At 34.8% G+C, this 25,335-nt stretch overlaps 1 protein-coding gene across 1 annotated transcript in view; it reads right to left on the bottom strand.

The window, feature by feature from the left end:
* Positions 1–25,335, bottom strand: part of LOC138703217 (POU domain protein 2-like) — a 2,136,291-nt gene that overhangs the window by 645,078 nt on the left and 1,465,878 nt on the right. The window contains exon 9 of the mRNA XM_069830922.1: positions 20,146–20,193. Coding sequence (XP_069687023.1) covers positions 20,146–20,193 — 48 coding nt within the window. The remainder of the gene's footprint in view (positions 1–20,145; positions 20,194–25,335) is intronic.

The following is a 25,335-nucleotide window of genomic DNA, read 5'->3' on the forward strand; positions in this document are numbered from 1 at the left end:
ACTGCGCTTCAAAGGGTTAAATAGTGAAAACCACACCCTTGTTTGGTCATTGCACAGACCTCACTTTGAACTGTTACGAAATTTACATAATAGAAGGGACCAATATCTGTTTATTTATTAGAAGTATAAAATAACATGCCAACAACCATAATAAACCATAAATAAGTCATAAACTCATAAAATACATTAGCTTTTGTTTTGGTTTACACCCCCAACCAGCGCCAGATGTTTCCAGGGAAGCGCTTATCTAAAAATGAAATCATAATATATCTTAAAAACCTTACGTGATACGAAGAAAAGATATGCATTTTCGGATTCAGCGCACATCAAACCATAAGAGACACATTGTTTTAAGTCGGAGCAAAATTCTTGTTGTTCAGTGTTATTTTGCAGAAATATTCTGAAGACCTATTGAATTGAATTGAGTTGAATTGAATTGAACTGAATTGAATTAAATTTACTGGAGGGGGCACTATGGCCAAGCACTGCGACCTGTTAAGATCTATTGCGCTGACCCTCTGGTGACGCATTCCAAACCCACACCGGCTGACCACACTAAGGTTCTCTGCGTCCCCAGGTTTCGAGCAGCAGGCAACCCCGCTCGTCCCTAGTCCAGCATCCTCCATGCGTCGCCAGCGGGGAACGCTACGGAATGATAACGGAATGGAGAAATGGTGACGGAATGATATAAATGCCTAATTTGGGGAAAAACTCCAACTGTGACCTTCTCCGCCACGAGTGTCAGTATGGATTTTTTCAATTGAATAAATCTCAGACCTGACCGGGAATTCAACCCGGTCGCCTGCTTGACAGTCTGAAGGTCTGACCATTCAGCCATCACAGAGAGTTCTAAAAATCTATACCAACGACATAGTCTAGAATATTTTACATATTCCTCCAGGAAATATACTTTTTCTTAATCAATAATTTTAGAAAATGTAATATTGAAGGTAAAGATTAAGCAAAAAATATTTCCTGAAGGAATAGATCAAATATCTAGACTATGTTGTTGATGTAGGTCTATAAAACATTTCAGTGAAAGAATCATGCAGATATTTAATTAATTGTAGATTTTATTATGTAAATGCATTACGATTGTAAAAAACTACGCAAATTTGATATTATTTTTACAGGTAATTACTAGTCATTTTAATATTCTGAATAGTGTTTTATAAAGTGTAATGTATGTATATTAAGCATGAAAAGTTTTGTTAATTTACTTTTATAATGGTTGAGTTATAAACAAAATGAATTTCACTGAATTTTTGCAGACCAAAGATGTACCTCCCCTCTTAAGCTGGGTTTATCCTAAGCTCATATGAGCTTTATTGGACACATAATGGGTCTCTTATGAAATGTTCCGGTATTGCGGCATAACACAGAACTTCACATTGACGAAGGGAAAATACAGAACGTTCTCTAATTCTAAATACATTGTAATTGCGATTTTTTAACATTCAGTTTTTGGCGACTTATTTCACTCCACTTTTATTATATAGTTTCTTGTTTTGTCCATTAGAGGACTCACCGGGAACATAAACTAGTTGTTCTGTCAACACATCTGCAGTTGCAACTGAAACATTAGCTTTAGACATCCAATTTCAATTGAGATTTGGCTTGGAGAGACGTACTGTATATAATTTCGTCGGTTTGCAAGCAAAACATATTAAGTAAAAAAATATTTCTGCTGAGAAAAAGGTTTATATTTATTTATTTATTTATTTATTTATTTATTTATTTACTAGCTGTATCCGTGCGCTCCGCTGCACTTATTAGAAATAAATATAAAAATATAAAAATACATAATTAAAATAGAACATTTGGTCCAGGGAACATTCGTGTTTGATAGAAGAATAAATAGTTTAATATGCTACTTAATTTAAATTGTATTTAAATAATTCAAATGCTATCATTTTGGTCCAGAGACCACTCATTTGCTGCAAATATAATTCGTTTAACATTTTTCTAAATTAGTCTTGAATGCATCCTTTAATAAATCACTCCAAATTAATAGAGTTGATTGTGTACGAAGATCATTTTTATGTTAACCTTACTGTGCATCTTTTTTTTTTTTTTTGTTAAGTTTATTTTATTCACACCTTAACATCTGTGGTCATGTCGCATGTTTAGAATGTGTGGGTATATCAGCAGGCCGTTTTTACTCTTGTTGAGTTCCCGTTTCTATTGTGTGTTGTAGATGGCTTGTGTTCATGCAACTGATTATAGACTTTGATTAATGTTTTTGGTATTGGAAATCGAGGCGGTGATGAATAATGGATGTATCTTTCCAATCCGGCATTTGTCTTTATGACTAAGGGAAATCATGAAAAACCTCAGTCAGATTGGTCGGCCACGGGGTTTGAACCCGGGACCCCCGAATGCGTGTCTCAAATGCTACCGCCTGAGCCAACTCGCTCGGTTGTATATAATTGTTTATACAAATAAAAAAATGAGGTATCCTATATAAATATTATTTTAAGAAACACAGGAAACGAATATGAGTAAATTATGAGCGCAGGAACGCCATTTCATGACACCTTTTAAAATAACTCAGCTCCAATGATCTCTATGGTAAAATGAGTGTATAAAATTAGAGTATTTTATGTGGACCAAATAAAGTTGCAATAATCAAGTTATATAATATTTCGACAGAATATCAAGTTTTCTGTGCGTACAGATTTCTTTTCATCTTACCTCAGTCCTCATTTGTAGCATTACATCCATCTAGAGAAACTACAAATTTCAAACAGTGAAGGTTAATTAGCTTCTGAGATAACTTCATACAAACACACAAAATATTTTCTGTATATTAACATTGATAAACGTCAAGGCCGCCTTAAATAGACGGAGTCATTTGTTTTGATTTCATTGTAGCCATCGTCGTCGTTCCTGCAATAACTCCTATGTCACATATAGATTTTCAGATTTTTGCTCTATTAAATAACTTAAATTGTGATGCAGCAAATAATACAATCTACTATATATAACTTAATTATATTTTTTTTTCTTTCGAAAATGTAAGAATTCACGATCTCCTATGCAATACTGCCATAGAATGAATAAATTTGTTTTTCTTCCCACTAAAAAATTTAATATTTTGCACATAGAAGTTACGAAACAACGACCGGCGGTGGAAATGTATTGTATTGTTATTTTACAACTCTTGTATATCCTTAAATATCAATCCTATCACAATTTTGTCTGGAATGAAACTTATCGGAAATCATTTTTAAAGAATCTTTTGTTATGTAACATTTTTCACAAAAATCAATAATAAGCGAGATATTTCGGTTTATTTAATTCAACCCCCCTTATAACCCCCCTTTTAAATAAAGTATTTTGAATGCCATATTGCCTAAAGTCTAAGTTACAACGAACTTAATTTATGTTCCAATTTTTCTTCGAAATCCGTTCAGCCATTATCGCGTGAAAAGGTAACAAACATCCAGGCAGACAGACAAACAAAAATTTCAAAACAGCGATTTTCGGTTTCAGGATGATTAATTATACATGTTAACACCAATTATTTTTAGAAAAGCGAAAATTACCAGATAAATTTCGCTTACAGATTTATTATTAGTATAGATTTAACTAGCTAGCTAGTGAGTACAAATTAAATTTATAAAACAAAAATGTTCTAGCAACTACAGTAAGAGCCAGGCTTGTGTACGGTGTGGTCTTAGTCATATATATTACTATACACAATGTATATAGGCCTATGTACAAACTTAGGATTTGAAAATGAAATACACATAAAGAAAAGCAACTTACTAAAAGTATTTTGAGGATTTAGTTTTTTTAAGAATTTTAAAACGCATTTTTCATGGAAGTAACATTATTTAATGAATGTATTTTGCTTGTAAACCGACTATTTATTCGATACATTGATCTGAAGAAACATATACAACTGCAATGGAGACACTGGACTGCAGAACATTTGCATCTTCAATCGAGACGTTAGTCGCAGGGACAAACATTTGGAATCAAGGCAATGGCCTGCAGAAACATACATCTGCAAACGAGACACACATTGGCTGACAGAAATATACGCAGATAATGGCTTGCAGATGCAGTTTCAACTGTGAGAATGGCTTGCAGGAACGTATGCAATTGCAATCGAGATCCTGGCTGCAGAAACTCATGCAATTGTAATCGAAACATTGGCCTTAAGACACATATGCAATTTCAACCGATACATTGTACTGAAAAAAACACATGCAATTATAATCGATATATTGACCTGCAGAAACTCATGTAGGCATTGGCTTGCAGAAACATATACAATTGCAATCAGAACATGTGCATGTGTTTGTCTAATGTCTACCCACTTCACTTGCATGATTCTGGTTCCGCATATTGCAGACAGATGGTAGGACTGTGACCCATTTCACGTTATGCATGATGTGTATCTGTGAAGAGTTATGTCGTGTACTAGGGTGAGTGTATGTGTAAGTGTAGTGTAGGGAATGGATGAAAATGATGATGAAAGTGAGAAAGGGAGAAGGGAAACCCGGTGCCGGCACGTAGCATACGCCTGTCGAATAGCACCAAGGGGGCCGCCAGGCTTACGTCCCCATCCGACGGAAGAATCACTATCAACAGTGACATATGCCTTCTCTTCATATGCACTGCGGAGAGATTTGGGATTTAACCCAGGCATATTGGTGTACAATTTAGTGATTAGAAGTTGTGCACCGTCATCTCTCGTAAACCCGAGGTAGAAATTTTACATGAAAATTTCTGACCCCATCGGGAATCGAACCTGGGCATTAGTCTGCAGAAATATGCGTAATTTCATTCAAGATATTTGCCCGCAGATACATATGTGATTACAATTGTGAAGTTGGCCTACATAAACATAGAGCTATGCAATTTTAATGGAGTTATTGATCTGAAAAAAAAAAAAAAACATACGTAATTTCGATTGAGAGATTAGTGTGTAGAAACACATGCAATTTAAATTGTAACATTGACATGCAGGACCATACGCTTCTACAAACGAGACCTTGGCTTGTAGAAACACATGCAATTGTAATCAAGACATTTGTCTGCAGAAACATACACAATTGTAATGGAAATATTGACCTGCAAAAGAATGTGCAATTGAAATCGAGACGTTCACATGCAGAGACAAATGAAGCATGGCAAAGACATCTGCAGTTCCAGGTGTTGGCTACAGAGATATCTATAAACATCAAAATTTGACAACTTTATGCGAAGAATCATGTGACCTCTCTCGCTTGTGACAGTACGTTGCACTTCTGTATAGTCATCCTCAATATTTCTTGCCTTTATAGGCTAATATCAACTCACCTTTGAAATGGTTACTGTCAGTTTGGCAAGAATGATTTACATTTGTGAGTAGGATGAACAGCGCACTAATTATTTCAGAACCAGATGCTAAATTACAGCATAAAGTAAAAGAGAGAACACAACATGGAGGATCTCTCAAGAGACTTTTCAGTAGCTCCGTTGAAGAGGAAGGAGGCAATATCTGGAGAATACAACGACGATGATAACGATGATGATAATGATAATGATGATGACAATGGTACTGAAACCAGGTACGAAAATGCTCGATAATTTAAATGTAGGTTTGTAGCCAATAATCAAACGTTTCATTCATCACAAATTTCTCAGTGGATTCTTAGGGTGAGATTCACCTAGTTTTGTATATGTCCTTGTTCCGCGAATATCAGTGACATAAATCACATCTTAATACAAATATGATTCAAAGCTTGGTCTTGCAAAATATAACAAATCAGTAGGAGATATCGTGGCCCTGAAAGAAAAGGGCAATTTGAGGTAATTATCGTGTGCGAAATGTACGTTTTTTTCACATTATAAGCTAATTACGAGAATACAAATCAGGCTACTAGACACGCTTGGAAATAAAACACTGCTCGCATTTTGTAAGATTACATCGGCGGTTGTATAATTCTGTAATAGAATTCCAAACATCGATCCCATTTCCGTAACAAAGATGTAGAAGTGTTCTTCCCACACCTTGTCTTCGGACTTGTTCTCCTACTGCGGTGCTCTCACTACACGTCGTATTTTTACTTGCAATTAAAGTTGTTTCGTTCCTTTGAGTATTATGTAGGCCTATATTCATTTGCTGCGAAATGGAAGTACTGTATAAAAATTGGAAATTTATTCTTTGAAAGGATGGAAAAATTCAAATATCTTCGAGCAACAGTAACAAATATAAATGACACTCCAGACGAAATTAAACACAGAATAAATATGGAAAATGCCTATTATTATTCGGTTGAAAAGCTTTTATCATCCAGTCTGCTCTCAAAAAAGCTGAGAGTTAGAATTTATAAAACAGTTATATTACCGGTTGTTCTGTATGGTTGTGAAACTTGGACTCTCACTTTGAGAGAGGAACAGAGATTAAGGGTGTTTGAGAATAAGGTGCTTAGAAAAATATTTTGCGCTAAGAGGGATGAAGTTACAGGAGAATGGAGAAAGTTACACAACGCAGAACTGCACGCATTGTATTCTTCATTGTATAATTAGGAACATTAAATCCAGACGTTTGAGATGGGCAGGGCATGTAGTACGCACGTATGGACGAATCCAGAAATGTATATAGAATGTTAGTTGGGAGGCTGGAGGGAAAAAGACCCTTGGGTAGGCCGAGACGTAGGTGGGAGGACAATATTAAAAGGGATTTGAAAGAGGTGGGATATGATGATAGAGACTGGATTAATCTTGCTCAGGATAGGGACCAATGGCGGGCTTATGTGAGGGTGGCATTGAACTTCCGGGTTCCTTAAAAGCTATAAGTAAGTAATAACTAGTAAGTATATTGATTTGCTGGCTTTCGTGTATGCTACATAACGGGCAAAGCATGTGCTTTGCTACTATCAAGTAGATGGAAGGTGTTGGGTCGATCCCAATTAATAAGAAGTCCATTATACGTATAGCCGATTAGAGTTGAGAAAAAAAATATTGCACGGAATATGTATTATATATCTTTCTCGTGTTAAATTTTACCGTACCTGGTTAACATGTTTCACCCTGTTATGGGCCATCTTGAGAACTGGTTGGTGCTGGTCATGATGTATAAAAAAAATATTGAGTGAAAAGAAATGCACAAAGCTCCTTAGTCTTAGGTAGGCTATATTATCGTTCATTATATATTTTTTATTTAAGTAGGTTATTTTACGACGCTTTATCAACATCTTTGGTTATTTAGCATCTGAATGAGATGAAGGTATAATGCCGGTGAAATGAGTCCGGGGTCCAGCACCGAAAGCTACCCAGCATTTGCTCACATTGGGTTGAGGGAAAACCCCAGAAAAACCTCAACCAGGTAACTTGCTCCGACCGGGAATCGAACTCGGGGCACCTGGTTTCGCGGCCAGACTCGCTAGCCGTTACTCTACAGGTGTGGACCGTTCATTCTGTCATTGAAATAATTTTTAATAGATTATTTTACGACGCTTTATCAAGTGCTATGGTTATTTAGCGTCTTAGTGAGATGAAAATAATAATGCTAGCGAAATAAGTCCAGGGTCCAGCGCCGAAAGTACCTAGAATTTGCTCTTGATTTGTTGAGGGAAAACCCCGGAAAAACCTCAACCAAGTAATGAAATATTCAAAATAAAATAAAATGGCTAGAAGCATTGTACATTAAATACTAACATACTTACCTCTGATTGATGTTCTGACTGATATTTACAGTACGTGACGGACCGAACTAAATAATGACACTACTAGCATTTTCAAGAACATTAGACTCACAGATAACATTTTCTTCTATGGAAACCTCAAAAGTTACAGAAAAATTTTATTAGACTTTTTTGTTCAGTAATTTATGCTCTATCGCCAGTATTAGTGTAAATATGCTTAATTGTTTAATTAATTTTTTGTACTTACATCTATATTTCATTCAGCCTATTGTATCTTCTAATAATATTTAATTATTCATTTTATTATACGCTATGTGTATTCAATTGAACAGTGTGCTCCCAAAACTCTCTCTGTCCATTTAGGCATTTTTATGATTTATACACATATATGTTTTTTTTTAGTCCAGTATCATTATATTTTAAGCTTTTCTTCCAAAACAACGTCAACCTTGTCTAAAAGTTTGTGTTATTGTGCATGTGGCTTGAAAACTCGCTCAGTCCGTAGACCGATGGATAAAAACTAGCTCAGTCCTTTCATAAAAATGGACGTAACGCGTTTTGGGATCACACTCTTCAATAATTGTGTTTTGATCGCGTCTGTAGCATATGCTCATCCATATGAGAATAAAAGTTGATACTCACTCACTCACTCACTCACTCACTCATTGTTCCTTGCAGTTTGTTCCAAGACTGGTACATGGCGGTACAGTGTACTGTGGATTATACTTAGAAAATTCATAATTATGCATATGAGATATCGAACCTCTCCAAGTTCAACTTCTCTTGACGGAGACATAAGGACTCATGTTAGTCTGTGAAGTAGTACGGCAAACCACCATTATACAGGGTGTTTTCGAGGTGGTTTACAAACTTTCAGGGTTGACGGATAAGGCCACATGTATCAATTTGAGATAAGGAACCCTGGTCCTGAAATGACCGACTCGAAAGTTACAAGAAAAATAGTTGTGTGAAAATGAAATAATTTTATTTCTCTGTACATCTTATTTATGTGTATTTATCTGTACATATTACACATACTATATTCATCTGACGTTGTTTACGTTGTCTACTTACAGTATTCCATTCAATGCGCTGTCTGAGGGATGGGGACAGGAAACTACACTAAAGCAATGCAGATAGCGTAATGTGTAACGGACATGGTCGGTCCTGATATGCATGTCTGTAGACAGCAGTGTATGTGTACAAGTTGCAGTGTCCAGTCGATCAGTCCTAGTGAAATGGAGGAGTACACGAGAGTGGAATAAGCAGACCTGATTTTCAAATACGGTTGAGCCAATGGGAACAGTAGACAAGCTCACAGATTGTATCGGGACAAGTACCCACGTAGGAGACATACCATCTTTCCACGACTGTTGCAAAGGTTAAGGGAAGGCGGGCACGTAGTGCCAAATTACAATTCCATTTCCACACAACTACTTTTGTTTATAAATTTCGACTCAGTCATTTCCGGACCATGGTTCCTTATTTCAAATTGATACATGTGCCCTTCGCCATCATCACCACCTCGGAAACAGCCTGTATATTATATGGTCTAAGGGTCTACGGATTTGATGAAGAAGAATATACGTGTATAATATTGCTGATGATGAAGCCGTCTTAGTCTATCAATACAATTGCCACTCAATCCATCCTATCACGAATGGAGAAAAAGCCTATTGGGCTGGAGTACGTAGGGTTGTTCCATATCCCGTCTGATAGATACCTTTATATTTTAAGACACAAACGGACTTTGAACGAATTCAGAGGCAATCAGTAGTGAGAGATTTAACCTCACCCTGTCTGAAAAATAGGGTTGAAAATAATTTAACTTTATAGAAGTTTACCAACTTTGACTTAAATATATTTCAGAACATTTTTTAATATTGGGAAGCTATAAAATCCAGAATGCATAAGATGGAGGGAAAATTATGGAAATAAAAGGTGAAACAGAAGAAGCAGCGCCTCATTTTTTCGTCACATTTTTTGTTAATTATTAAATAACCAAAGGAAAACATTGACAACATACAAAAAGCTTCGCTGACGTGAAGTAGAAACAAATGAGAAGGTAATTGAATATGTTATGACTCTAAATACTTGGCAGTGCAAATTAAATACAGTGAATGTACATAATTAGAGACACGAAATCAGTTTGCGAACCTTCAGGCTGAATGAAATTGCATGCAGGAATAAAATACCCCAAGAACGATATGAAGGTAAGAGATTGTAAAACAGGCATGCGACCAATATTGGCATACGCCTGAGGAGCAAGACAGGATGCTGCAAAAATAAATCAAATACTAACAAAAACAGAAGTGAACACTTTGAAGGGAATAGCACGCAGACAAGCTGGGATCGAAAATAAATGGCAGCCTTAGGTAAGGATATTAAATCACCCTATATAAAAATGGGTGTGAAATGAAGATATGAGTAAAAGGACCAATTCTCACGCATTCCGATATAACAGACAGGAGTACTACAAATTACTGCACAACTTATCAAAATACTGCACAGGCAAAATGCCTTTATCTGGAAATACGATTGTGCAGAATTGCCTTATTTTCAAACTTCTCTACTCTCCTTGGATTTTATTTTGATTTAAAAAGATTTGAGATATATTATCCAATGGGACATTATTAATTTAAATTGGGAACCTGTTGTTGTAACTCAGGGGTTTCCAAACAAATTTTTATGTATACTATTTTGAATTTCTACCATAAATACTTACTTACAAATGGCTTTTAAGGAACCCTCAGGTTCATTGCCGCCCTCACATAAGCCCGCCATCGGTCGCTATCCTGTGCAAGATTAATCCACTCTTTATCATCATTTCCCACCTCCCTCAAATATCAAACTAAATTTATATCAATAGATCATGGCCACAATACAAGAAGATGCAATATTTCGCTCCCCCTCATTGAACCAAAATATAAAACTGAAGCAGGCCTAAGACACAGTTCTAATTACGACCCAAGATTGTATAATGATTTTATAAAGGGGAATACAAAACTGAAATTATTAAACAATAAATTATAAAAAAAAAACAAATGCTTGAACTGTTTTTAAAATTATAATCATCTTATAAAATCTTACTCATTATTTTTGTCACTTAAAGAATGTCATATTCTTAACTTAATATGTTTATTTAGCCTATATGTGATATGTTTTTTCTTTTTCTTTTTAATTTTATATGTAAGTAGCCATACCCGTGCGCTTCGATGCACTTGTTCGAAATAAATATAAAATAATTACATAATTAAAATAGGACATTTTGTCCAGGGAACATCCGTGTTTGATAGAAGAATAAATCGTTTAATATGTTACTTAATTGAAATTGTATTTAAGTAATTAAAATACGATCATTTTGATCAAGAGAGCACTCATTTCGTGCAAAGATAATTTCTCTAACTTGTTTCTTAATTGTTATTACATGCAAATAATTAAAATGTTATCATTTGGTTCAGAGAACATCCTTTCTTGGTGCAAGGATAATTCGTTTAACATTTTTCTAAATTAGTCTTGACTGCATCCTTTAATAAATCACTCTAAATTAATGACAATATTGAGTGGATTACGAAGATAATTTTTTATGTTAACCTTACTGTGCATCTTCTTTTTTCTTACCTCAGTCCTCATATACCGTTACATCAATCTAGAGAAACTAAAATTTCAAATAGTGAAGGAATTATCCAAATCGGTTAAATAGCGTCTGAGAGTACTTCATACATTCTCTGTATATTAATATTGATAAACATTTATATATTCCCATCATAAAATAGAAATATATCCGTATAAAATAGTGTTAAATGAATAATATTCTCCGTTTGTTGTGTGCAAGGCGCCATCAATAGACGGAGTCATTTGTTTTCATTTCATTATAGCCTATTAGTCTGAGGCGGCAGTGATAAAACGTATTGTTATTTTAAAAATCTTGTATCTCGTTACATATCAGTCCTATCAAAATTTTGCATAGAGTACAACTTATCGGAAATTGTTTTTAAAGAAACTTTTGTTATGTAACATTTTTCATGAGAATCGATAATAAGTGAGATATTTCTATTTAATTCAGGCCCCCTTATAACTCCCTTTTAAATAAAATAGTTTGCATGACATATAGCATAAAATCTAAGAAATAACTTAATTTATATTCCAATTTTCATAGAAATCCGTTCAGTCATTATCGCGTGAAAAGGTAACAAACATATAAATAAAAATTTAAAAAATACAATTTTCGGTCTCAGAATGGTTAATTATACATGCTAACACCAATTATTTTTGGAAAAGAGAAAATTACCAGAAACATTTTGGTTACACATTTGTTATTAGTAGACTTCGGATTTTAGGTAAAAACCTATTTTAATTCTTAAAAAATAAGTTCATAGAAACTTGTAAGTAGACGTGTCATATAAAACTATGTCTAAAATTGGTATTTTAATAGCACCTAAAATGCCTATTTTGACGACAAAGTCTATTTTGACCTATTAAGTATGTTTTATCTTTAATAGGTCAAAACACCCATTCTTATTTTAAAAATATGTATTTTAAATTCCTAATGTGTTTCTGGTTCTGTTGGAAATAAGGTACTGGATAAACTGGAGCAAGTTCTGCAGAGAAATGTAGGACTGAAGGACCTGCGTACTGCTTCAGATATCCTAGCAGGGAAGAACATGGATTTACAACGTAACATTGCTGTCCAACTAGTGTCAAAATTGAAATACGCTCCTGTTACTTCAGTGGATGTGGAGCGTTCATTTCAGCATGCAGATTGTGTTGGGGGACAGACAGCATTGCTTTTTAATTAAAAATTTAGAAAAAGTATCAGTAATTTATTGTGAAGCTAATTATGGACATTAACGGACAAGACTTGGTAAAAAATTGATTATATTTGACTTGTTTGTGTACTGAATTTATGTCTGAAACTTATTTTTCACATTTAATTGTTTAGTTTATCTATAACTAGTTAGATATTTGCTGTTCTTGCACTTTTAGTAGTAGTGGTGGTAACGGTGTATAAGCATTTAAAATTTTAAATTCTAGAAGTGAATTCCTGATGATTTGGAACATTTTTTTAAAGAAAACATTATTTTTTGTTAGAGCATATTTTCAATTCTTTAGAGACTATTTCCTGCACTTTTAAGCCTATTTAAGGCACCTAAAATTACATTTTAACGACTTAAAAATCCGTACCCTAGTTATTAGTATACCTAGATTATAGTTAATAGTTTAATCGCAATTGTGATTATTTATTTATTTATTTACTTATTTATTTATTTTCGATGCAGTTTCACTGGCTGGGCGGAAGAGAAGGCTTACTGGCCTTAGCTCTGCCATATTAAATAAATTATTATTATTATTATTATTATTATTATTATTATTATTATTATTATTATTTGTCACACCCGACCTGAAGCATCTTGCTTTTTCGGGGTGACCCAGTTACAAATGTATTAATGAAACAATAATTGTAATATGGTATTGTAAAATAAAATGTACTGTTAAATGTTAAAAAAAAAAAAAAAAAAAAAAAAAAACCTTTGAGTGTCACAGATCCCTCGCAAGCCTTATAGCGGTCACTACCTTTTGTCCACAATTTGTTTCGTCCATTATCTTTCGTCCACTTTTTCTTTTCCACAACCGATTTGTCCATTAAATTTATCGCCATCCATATAGGCCTATTTGTCTACACATTTTATGTCCATCCATACACTTTGTCCACACATTTTATGTCCATAACCTTTCGTCCATCTGAGAATACATATCTGTGTTTTCCACCTACAATTACAACAAAAGATACTGTCATCACTTGCATACTATGTTTTCCATTTTGGATATTAAAATTATGGCAGAGGTTGTATATACACGTCGGAGGCAATCAATGTTTAATCATGATGGGTAATGCTACCACTTCCATTCAGTCAGCAAAGATGGAAGAAGATATTGGAGATGTGAGGATCGGCAGAATTGTAATGCAAGGTGCACGACTGAGACTGACTTAGATGACATAGCTATATATAACATCAACATAATGCAGGTGTGAATGGCGAAGTTAGGAAAGTTATGAATGACCTTAAGTAGAGAAAACATAAAAGCCAAGAGAAATATCTCAGGCGATCTCAATCCTTTTAAAATGATGTTTTAATAGTACGAGATAAACAAAAAAAGACGTATTTCAATAAACTCAGAAAAATAAGAAAACATCATAAAATAAGCTTAATTAAAAACTATTTGAACACACAGCTTGGTTCTATGGACCCCTTTCTGATCACTGGATCCCCAGTGGTCCGGGAGCCGTTGTTATAACTTTTTTCTTTCTATTTTATTACGTGTTTTTTTTTTTTTCATTTTTCTTTTCATCGTTTACCTTAAGGCTCATCTCCACTATTAAACATTTAACAACATGTTAAATATAACCTGTTGAATTTAACATGTATATGGACATTTCAAGTCTCAATTGATTTAACATGTTGACTGAGTATGTCGAAGTTAACACTTTTAACATGTTGGCTTGTTTTCCAGCAGGAATGGAAAACATGTCAAGTCAATTCATTTCCTCATGCAGCGTCGGTACAGTTCGGTAAAGTTCGTGCAATTTCCATAGCAACAACCAACTTCCGATTTTGTGGCGCGTATCTTGATCATTTTTATACTATCATTGGCCCTTGGTGTTGGCTGTAAGTTGTCCAAAGTAAGGTAAACTCATCCAATTCCGTGATAATAAGATTTTATTACTATTATTTCTATATGAAGACACAAAATAATATTGTTTATTACTGTAAACATTTGTTCAAAAGTCGTAATATGGCAATCCGTGAAGTAATAACTGATAGATGTGTTTACTTAGAGAGAAAAAAAATTAAAAGCATCACTCACATTTCATCTAATTCCGTGATATTTCACTTAATTCCGTGACACTGTAACCTTAATTCCGTGACACAATAGTTCACATAAAATAAAGAAAGAATAATCTTACACTGTGACCTTAAACATTAACATGAACGTAACTACCCTAATTAAAGTTATTCATTATTCATATAATCAACTTGAATCATCACGATCAACATCAGAAGTAGCACAACTATCACACATAAAACATCAGCATCAGATTCTGGAATTTGACACTTCTCATTTTATGTTTTCCCACAGAATGAGCAAGCAATCCAATTTTCATTATTTCGTTCTTTGACGTCAGCACTATAGGATCCGTTACAGACTCCACAAACCCAGTATTCATCGTTAGAGCTGGCTCGTGATATGGATGGCTTTCCTTGAGAAGATTTTGTAGACTTCTGCGGTGAAGCATCAGCTGGAGATTTGATTGGTAGCGTAAGGCACTTGGCTCTGACATCTATTTTGCGGTTTACCGTTCCTTTTTTCTTTGATGGATCATATGTGGGTGTTTTCAACAAATCTGTTACAGCCTGACGTCGTTTCCCTTGTGTTCAAATAGGCAACTGAACAGGATCATTTTGTTGTGATGAAATAGACAGCTGAGCAAACTCTTTCTTCTGGAAGGTCACCCTGCGTTTGTTGACTTCCAGGAGTTGGCTTGTCTTTGAACTTGCTAGCTGTAAGGGCTTCATCTGTCAAAGAAGATGGGTTGAATGGATAAACTCCCGTTTTATAAAACTCTGAACGGATATTTGTTGATATCATTGCCTTCTCATATGCCACATTGAATAACTTTTGCAAGTCAAATCGTGTTGGTGCAACATTGGAGTTCGTCATATGAAAGTTTTCCAACTCATTTCTCTAAGCTTGCTTCAAGGGACGATAAACACTGACACCTAATGGTTGCAGAATATGGTTGTTATGCGAGGGCATGGTGAAGAGAACGATCTTGTTTTCTCTGGCCAAAGCCAACACATCAGGACCTACGTAACTTCCATGTGAGTCCATCAACAAAAGGAAAGGTCTGCTTGGAGGGATGTTCTTCACAAAGTGACGCAGCCAATCAAGAAAGAGATCACAATTGATCCACCCATTTGCTGAGTCAGATACTCAGTTATCTTTAAGAATCTGGGTAGATAAAGCTTGAGGCCAGTTCCTGACTAAAAATGCCTGAGAGTTCCGAGAATCGAACCCACATGCGGATCAGAGAACAGAGTGCTGATCCCTACGCGACGATGGTCATTATTAAATGTGTATATCATATGCAAAATTTTCTTCATTTTAATTAGCGTTAGGCTAATATTCGATTACTTAATATAAATTATCTAATTATTATAAATAAATATTATAAAAAATTGTATATATTCAAATTTGTTTTAAAATTAAGCAGATATAATTAATTAATATAGATGACAACTAGTCGTACAGGCCATGTGACGTTCATTTAACGAGTTTTCATTTTCTGTTCACTTAATTCCGTGATACAGTAATGGCAGTCAAATGTTAAAAATCCTAAGAAATTGTGCACACAACTTAAGGTTTGTAGACTAAATCATATAAGTTAACTGGCAACTGTGTACACATTCTAAATCTTCAAAGCAATCTCTATAGAAATATATATTTATACACACGTATAATTATGCACATACCTGTTTTTTTTAACTTATTTTAAAATACGACACCAGGACAACTCAAACCAAGCTTCTTAGCAATGGCGCACTATGAAATTACTTCCTGTTAGCAGTGCACTTGTTCCCAGAAGTCCAAACTTCTTGAGACGGTAGCTGATTAATGCTGCTATCCATTGAACAAACTACCAACAATTTGTCATGTACACAAAATTCAGTGATATTAATTATATTCAGTATAACGGAATTACATGAGTCACGGAATTAGATGAGTTTACCCTAATGGAGTGGACGAAAGAAAATACGTTAGAATAAAATTAATGCACTGATGGAAAGACCTTGTTTGTGGGATGTGCCTGCAAAAGAATAGAGAGAGAAAACAAAGAAGTCCGACTGTTTTAGAGAACTGGAAGTATTATTTAATTGTTCTCGAGAATACAATAGAGAGTTTTCGCACTCTCGTTGTACGCTAAACGTTAATGCTCTGTTGACGTCAGTAATGGTCGTATCTGGTGATGTATGTTAACATTCGCAAAACTTCTAAAAGAATAATTATACGATATTACCCACTCCTTTAACATCTATCATGTCGTAGGTCCTATGATAATCAATCGCGCTGTAATTTTTTTAATCGAGATGAAATGGCTGATCTTAAATTGTGCCTTTCTCTATGTAACAGCAAGTATTTTTGCACTACATTAAAATCGTGTTCTGACATTCTCAGCAAGTTTTTGAATCCAAATCGATCTTCAACTTTAAGCTCGTTTAGAATGTCTTCTGCATAGTGTCTTTTACTAAGATATTGCCACACCCACATTCTCATTTTCTTCCTTTTCAAGGCTTTGCAACAAGCAATACAGGCAATTACAAAAGCCAAACCATCTTCATCTGAGTCCATTGTCCAAGGTCTGAAAATAAGACACTATCTACATTAAAATCTCATAGACTGTTTATGTGGACTACGCAAAGAAAGTCAAGTTTAACATGTTTAACAGTGTGGACAAAGTGTTAAATGAAATTAGCAATCAACATGTTGGGATGTTAACAGTAAACAATTTAACATTTAGCATGTTGTTGTTAAATGTTTAATTGTGGAGACGAGCCTTTGAGTTGGCAAATGTGATATTTTGGATTTACTCCAGCCCTAATGAGTGCTCTACTGGTTGAACCACCTTTGTTGCTGGTCGAGAGTTGACACTTTCGTACACGTTCCCCGCGTCTAAACATGCTCAACTGCCTCGCCTTGCCAAATCTCGCCTCCAAGAAATTAATCGAGGTAAGAATCGATAGGGTTGCCTACTTTCCTAGGGGCAGAGCACGTTTCCCTGCTCAGCACCCAAATCTGCCACAGAGCGAGCGAGAGGAGAGGGCGGAAGAGAAGCCTGCCCATGCAAGAGTGTTACTAATCAATATTAGTGAGGTTGGTACAGCGTGCCGCCCGAATTCAGACGCATTAATGAAGGAAGCTGGGAAGCAGCAACAACTAATCAGAATGTAAATAAATGTGAAATTATTTAATTCGTTGTACTCATTATAAAACAATGAAAAATAATAGGATAGGGTCTACTCGTATGTATTAACATTAATAGCAGCCGATAATAGCTCATGGATGCACGGAACTTATGGCAACTGGATATAGTTTCAGATACAGTAATAAACGCCTAATACAAATACACTTAATTTCCTGCATAATGATTAGTAGTTGCATAATCCCAATAGATATAATATTGTTGTTGAAGGCAAATGGAGGAAATATATGTAATTAATTAATATTCCATTACTTTTTCACCGCTGTACAGCCAGCGCCAGCGTTTCTGGCGTGTATCCTTAAGTAAAAAGCCAGTCAGTGAGCACTTGTTGCCAGTGCAACTGAGAACGGTACCGTCACGTCAGCGATCTCCCAATCATAGTGTTGTTAGTCTTACTGTCCACTGACTGCGGTAAAGGCAAGATACTCGCACTTTGCGCTTCTGGGATGTGTCCTTGAGTACTTTTCCCAGTCAGTGGTATCTGTAGCCGCTTCGGCTGAGATAGGTGCCACCTCTTAAACAGAAGTCACGTCAGCAGTCTGCCAATCAGTTGTCAGCTTTCTCGCCCACAGACTGCGGCAAAGATAAGATACTCGCTCTCAACGTTCCAACTACTTATTTCACACGCCAGAAACGGTGGCTTTGGTTATAATACACAGGCATAAATGTAAGCTAAAAGTGAATGAATATAATAAAAAATACGAATGGGTGGAAGAAAAAAAAATACATCCAGTTATAAAAATGTATCAACAATAGATATAACGCAAAATTTGAAGGAACTATAACTGGATACCTGATTAGCACTGCCAAAATATGCTATCTTTACAGTTGTAAAATTGCAAAATATCTGGTTGTTTTTTTACCCCACAGGTAAATTAATCATATACCGACAAATCTGGAGACCGGGCTGAAATAGTCCACTGGTTATTACTCTGTCGATAGAAATTTGACAAATACGGAGTTGTGCGAGTTGTTGCCTCAATTTTCTAAAAAAATTCGTAGGTTTATTGTTTTCCTCCTCGATGGGAAGTTGTGAAAACGGTCGCTAAGTGTTATTCACATAACGCTTAAAATTACTTTTTTCGTAAAAAATTGTGGATCCAAATATTCTTCGCATCTGAAACTATTCTCCAACTTTTTGAACATATAATGCTACTTCTTGAGAACAATGCGTATTTCCAGTACCCCAATGCTGAGTCTTCTGGGCGCTTAAATAGCCACTCAGATAAACCAAGCTTCGTCAGTGAATATATATATATATATATATATATATATATATATATATATATATATATATGCATTGGATTACAGAGAAAATCGCGTGCTACTACTGGATCATCTTACAGGGATGAAAATTAAGAAATTTCAAACCCCTTACCGCAGAACGTTGCAATAATGTTTAATCTTGTGCTAGGTCGAAAGGTAGGTAGGCAGGCTACTGCTTTTTTCTTTCTTTGCTTTACTTCATCCGTACACATGTTTTCTCAAGTGTTTTTTCTGGTACAGGACACTTCTGACAGCATTTCTTCTAATCGATACCGGAAAATGTTTTATGTCACTTATTAAATAATCAAAAATACACGTTTAGATTGTTCTTCAGTGTCTGGAAAACGCAACGAATCTTCCGCAAATGCAACTTGTACAACTTCTTCCTCAGTTGATACGTTTCAACGAGAGAAATTCTTTGTTATACTGTGATTGTAACAATGATTAAAAATACCTTTTTGTCATTACAGTTCAGAAAACTCACTAATGGAGACTGTAGATGTAAAGTGCTGGCAGAATTGCATTGCCAGCATAGTGCAAAAAATAATGAGAAAAGTCCACTCATTGTGTCCTGAGCAGGGCTTGAAATCACGGAAACCCCGAAGTGCAGGCGTTACCCAGCTGCATTCTGTCTCGGTAAGAATGCAAATGACTTAGGTTTGACTTACTCTATGGTTTTTTTTGTAGCAGTAGTAACAGTTTTCTCGCATTTATAGTAGTATTATGTTATTTAACGGTCAGCTATGTTTTATTTAAATACAGTGCAAAAAAATATAACAAATTTTATTTCCGCTGAGTTCGAATGAGCAGATTTGCATCGTTTATTAAAATGTATTGACAAGATTCGCATTAAAGAATGAGAACTGGTAAGAAACTTAACGTAAAGGATCACGTGATATTTAAATTAACTAACCCTGAACCACCTCATTCTTGTGCCGAGGTCATGGAAAGCATGGAGCTCTACCTCCATGCCCCCCAAATGCCTTCATGGCATGTTACGGGGATACCTTTACCTTTTTTACCTTTTAACCCTGAACTTAAAGGCCATTGAATTTAACGAAAAAATAAATTTATTAGTTTGATTCAATTTGCTATATTTTGCATTTAATATTATCTTACATATTAATAGTTGGAGATTAATAATGCAAATTTAAAGAACGTGGACTATGTTTAGTACTCGTCTTAAACACTTACCTATACTGGCGTCTGACCTCGCGACCTCTCTCTCGCTGACGTAAGTCTCTGGAACAGTATAATGTTCATGTAGAAGCAGTCAAGAAATAAATAAGCTAGTAAACAAATAAACAAATTAGTAAAAAAAGAGGTAAATAAATAATTAAATAAATGAAGGAACAAAAACAAACGAACGAGAAACGATCAAACAAACGAATGAACGAACAAACAAACAAAGAAATGGAGGAACGAACAAACAAATAAACAAACAAACAAATAAAGAAAAAAACAAATAAATTAGTAAATAAATAAATAAATAAACAAAACGGACATAGCCTTCCTTGTACTTCTTTCTTAATTCTTATTTTACGACGCCTTTTCAACTGCTGTGGTTATATGTCATCTGAATGAGATGAAGATGATAATGCCAGCGAAATGAGTCCAGGGACCACTGGCGAAAGTTACCTAGCATTTGCTCTTAATGGGTTGAGGAAAAACCCTGGTAACCAGGTAAATTTAAAAACCATGTTGGGTCCGATAAGCTGTATGAATTAACAAGGTTTTGTTAATAATGCCGTCAAACGTATCCAATTATTTTGCAATAACACAAATGTTTTATTTTAACATGTTGATGAATGTTTTCGGTTCAAAGAATCATTATCAGATCTCCAAAAGTCTAAACCTATAAAATCTTATGAACAAAGTATTATAAACAATCAGTGAAATCATGGGTTTTATGAAATAGATTCGAAAGCATAATGGATAAAGATGATACATATAGAGTCACACGTAAATGGATAAAATTTATAATATTACCATGAAACAGTAAACATTTTATAGGCTATACAAGGATAAAATTGTTAAAAAGTAAACGATCAATCCAGTTTTATGAATATAAAATAAAGCTATATAAATAGTATAAGCACCATTCCATGTGATTGTGTAACATTTTGTGACTGAACTTCAACAACGGATATATTTTCTTCTGCTCCGTGTCCGTAAGCAAAGTCTTTAATTATTTGGTTCCCCCCTCCCCCCGCTTTTGTGTTCCGTGAATTAACTTCAGTTGGCTACAAGGCATAATAGTTTCCATTATTAATCCTTTTAACATAGTAAATAAAAATTAGTACGTATTTTCAGACCACAAGACCACCCGTGTCTCGAGCATTACGTCCATTTTACTACGCATGAAGCAGCATATTCACCTCTCTTCACTACTCTGCCAATTTGCATCCGGACATCGATCTGACATTTGTAAATGCAGACTTCATGTTAATCCTGTTCACTTTTCGCCATTCATTCATATGAATCCAGTTATGTAGACCAATTTAAAGACAGAATCCTTTCCCGGGGTGCGCATAAAGGGCTGGTCTATGCTATACCCGTGATGAGATGAAATGATGATTATGATGGAGATTTGTTGGGATGCCACGGGGGAACCGGAGCTCTAGTAGAAAACCTCTGTGTTTCGTGGACCGCAGGCTTGTCCAATACAAGATATAAATCAGAGGTAAGTCAGGGATCGAACCCGGGTCCACAGGATTATAAGTGCAGCGCTCTAGCCACTAGACCACAGTGGCGGCTCCAGTAGGTAATGTATAATCTACAAAAATATTGGAATATCGGCACGCAATATACTATTGAGATTCAAGCTTACATCAGTGTTTCTTAGCACATAAACTATAATAATAATAATAATAATAATAATAATAATAATAATAATAATAATAGTAATAATAATAATAATAATAGTTACTTACAATTGGCTTTTAAGGAACCGGCAGGTTCATTGCCGTCCTCACATAAGCCCGCCATTGGTCCCTATCCTGTGCAAGATTAATTCAGTCTCTACCATCATATCCCACCTCCCTCAAATCCATTTTAATATTATCCTCCCATCTACGTCTCGGCCTCCCCAAAGGTCTTTTTTCCTCCGGATTCCCAACTAACACTCTATATGCATTTCTGGATTCGCCCATAACTGCTACATGCCCTGCCAACTCAAACGTCTGGGTTTAATGTTCCTAATTACGTCAGGTGAAGAATACAAATCGTGCAGTTCTGCGTTGTGTAACTTTCTCCATTCTCCTGCAACTTCATCCCTTTCAGCCCCAAATATTTTCCTAACAACCTTATTCTCAAACACCCTTAATCTCTGTTCCTCTCTCAAAGTGAGAGTCCAAGTTTTACAACCATAAAGAACAACCAGTAATATAACTGTTTTATAAATTCTAACTTTCAGATTTTTTGACAGCAGACTGGATGGCAAAAGCTTCTCAACCGAATAATAACACGCATTTACCATATTTATTCTGCGTTTAATTTCCTCCCGAGTGTCTTTTGTATTTGTTACTGTTGCTCCAAGATATTTGAATTTTTGCACCTCTTATAAAAAAAATTGGAGATTTATCTTTCGAATAATAATAGTAATAATAATAATAATAATAATAATAATAATAATAATAATAATAATAGTAATAATAATATGATAATGATAATAATATGATAATGATAATGATAATAATAATATGATAATAATAATAATAATCAGAACGTTCTTCAGTTTTATATGTACAGCAGAGCCTTATGTTCATCAACATCATTAGCACTGACACCATCACCACCACCACTATCATCATCATCATTAGACGGTTTGAATGTAGAGACCAGTTCCATCTCAAGTTGCCTTTCGGGGTCTTCATTCCTCCTCCTAGCAGTCGCATCAGGTACAGTATCTTGATCATCACGTAAGGTTCATTTGTGCTACCAGTATGTGCTAATATTATTAAATGAATACCATATATTGTCATATCACTAAATGTTAGAATGTTAGGATCTAACAAAATTAAATTTGGTTCCCTTAAGATGTGTTTTAAGAATCTATGAGTTTTATGATGTCATTCATAAATTTATGATTTTTTTTTTAAACAAACATAACATTCTGTTGAATGCAGTGTTTTAGTATATCACATTTGTAAGTGAGACGTTGAGACGTATAATTGCAAAATCAAATCAGATACATCACTTTTTTTTTTTTTCGAAATGAGTTAATGTTATATTTCACATCTTCATATGATTCTATAACTGCTATAGCACTGTCATGCTCCAAAGCCTGATACGTCACATGGCTTTGTATAATGATTTTTTTATATTTTTTTAGTTGGTTATTTAACGACGCTGTATCAACTACGACGTTCTTATTTAGTGTCGATGAGATTGGTGATAGCGAGATGGTATTTGACGAGATGAGGCCGAGGATTCGCCATAGATTACCTGGCATTCACCCATTCACCTTACGGTTGGGGTAAACCTCAGAAAAAAAACCAGGTAATCAGCCCAAGCGGGGATCGAACCCGCGCCCGAGCGCAACTTCAGACCGGCAGGCAAGCGCCTTAACCGACTGAGCCACGCCGGTGGCTGTATGATGAAAAATGGTATTGGTTGCAAATCGTTGGTTCCTTGCAAACGTTTTTCCTTCATATACTGAAAAATTATGTCTTAGTGATGTATCTGATTTTGCAACTAAACGCCTCGAGTGTCAATGCATAATAAAATAACTGCAGACATTGTTAGAGTAGCGTAACGTTTATTTTCTATTATTAAAAATGTTCTCGCAAACAATAATACATAAGTAAATAAATATATAGGCCTAAATAAATAAATAAAAATAAATAGAAAATAAACTAATTGAACAGAATTTTTGCAATCTACCAAGTACTCAATTTGCCTAGTTTAGATCTCCGTTACTAAATTGTCTTTCTTTTTTGTCATATTAAGTTACTACGCCTTGCCTCATAAATAGTACTAGAAATTTGGTATTTTCATTAAAAACATTAGAAACAGAATAGTTTAAAATTTGAACCCGGGGCTAACATTTTACACTATCCTTCAATGGTCTCATTATTTTCAAAGGGATATCACAGTGTGTATTTCGTATTCTGTATCGGAACTATAAATAAAAAAAATTCCAGAGACTTAACAGGAGGAAAAAAAATTGCGGGAGCAGAATATTACGTAACAATGCAAATGCGACAATAAAGAGCGTGCATGGGCTTCACTGCTGCTCTTAAACAAGATCCTGAGAAACAGTCGATTATGTGGTCAATTCTGTTTGAAAATGTCCACGTTTATTGCGTTATAAAAAGATGAATGTTATGGATGAAAGATTTAAGTAGCACTGAAAGTCATGTCCTACAGTAAATCCTAATTACCTGGAATATTTATTACGATTATTTGTATGCAGCCTACTGCGGTTCGAAGAGGGGTGTGGCAATGCAAAAGTGATATATGTTACACTGCTCTATTCAGTAGTCCATGAATGTCTGTGTTGACTGTAGATAGAGACAAGGCTCAAGAATGTCAAGTAGAGATTTCTGAAATTCATACTTAATGTTCAGTTTCTAGGTCAAATTCATATTCAGATTTATGAAGGAATAGAGTGACCAGACGTCCTCTTTTGTCCGGACATGTCCTCCTTTATAGACCTTTGTCTGGGGTCCGGGCGAATTAAAAAAATCAAGAAATGTCCTCCTTTTCATAACTTGTAGATTGCCTGATATTTTGAAATTATCTGATTTGTCGCCTTTTTCAAGTAATCTACCTGTAGGTGGCAGGAGCATCGACGGAATACAGAGGAAAGGTTGGTAATATTGTGATACTAATAATATTATGATAGTTCTTTCTTTTTTACAATTTTACTGAGCGAGAGGAAGATCGGTTTTTTTTTTTGCGTCAACGTATTAAGGGAATGTTCATGGACAAGTTTCTGCACAAAACCGGTTCTTCTCTCGCTCAGTAAAATTGTAAAAAATTCTCAAAAAGAACTATCATAATATTTTTAGTGTCACAATATTACCAACTTTTATCCTACTCTTTGCCAACGATCATAACTCTCTTTGCTTACAAAGTAATATTAATTCACATTTTGTGCGCTATTTTTATATATTTTGATAATAATTATAGTTTCCGTGGCTTTCATATGTACTTAACTGTAAAATAATTTTATATAATTACGTTTTATCATAAGTATGCTGTAATAAAGTAGATATTGACATAATTTTAAGTATAATATCAGCCTAAGCTAAATCTAAATATATATTTTGTGTCCTCTTTGATAATTACAGTTCCCTTGATTTTCATATGTAGCTAACTGTAAAATCATTATTATTAAGTTTTATCATAATTATTTTGTAATATTAACATACTTTTAAG

This window comes from Periplaneta americana, chromosome 7, assembly GCF_040183065.1.
Source record: "Periplaneta americana isolate PAMFEO1 chromosome 7, P.americana_PAMFEO1_priV1, whole genome shotgun sequence".
In the NCBI taxonomy this organism is placed as follows: Eukaryota; Metazoa; Arthropoda; class Insecta; order Blattodea; family Blattidae; genus Periplaneta; species Periplaneta americana.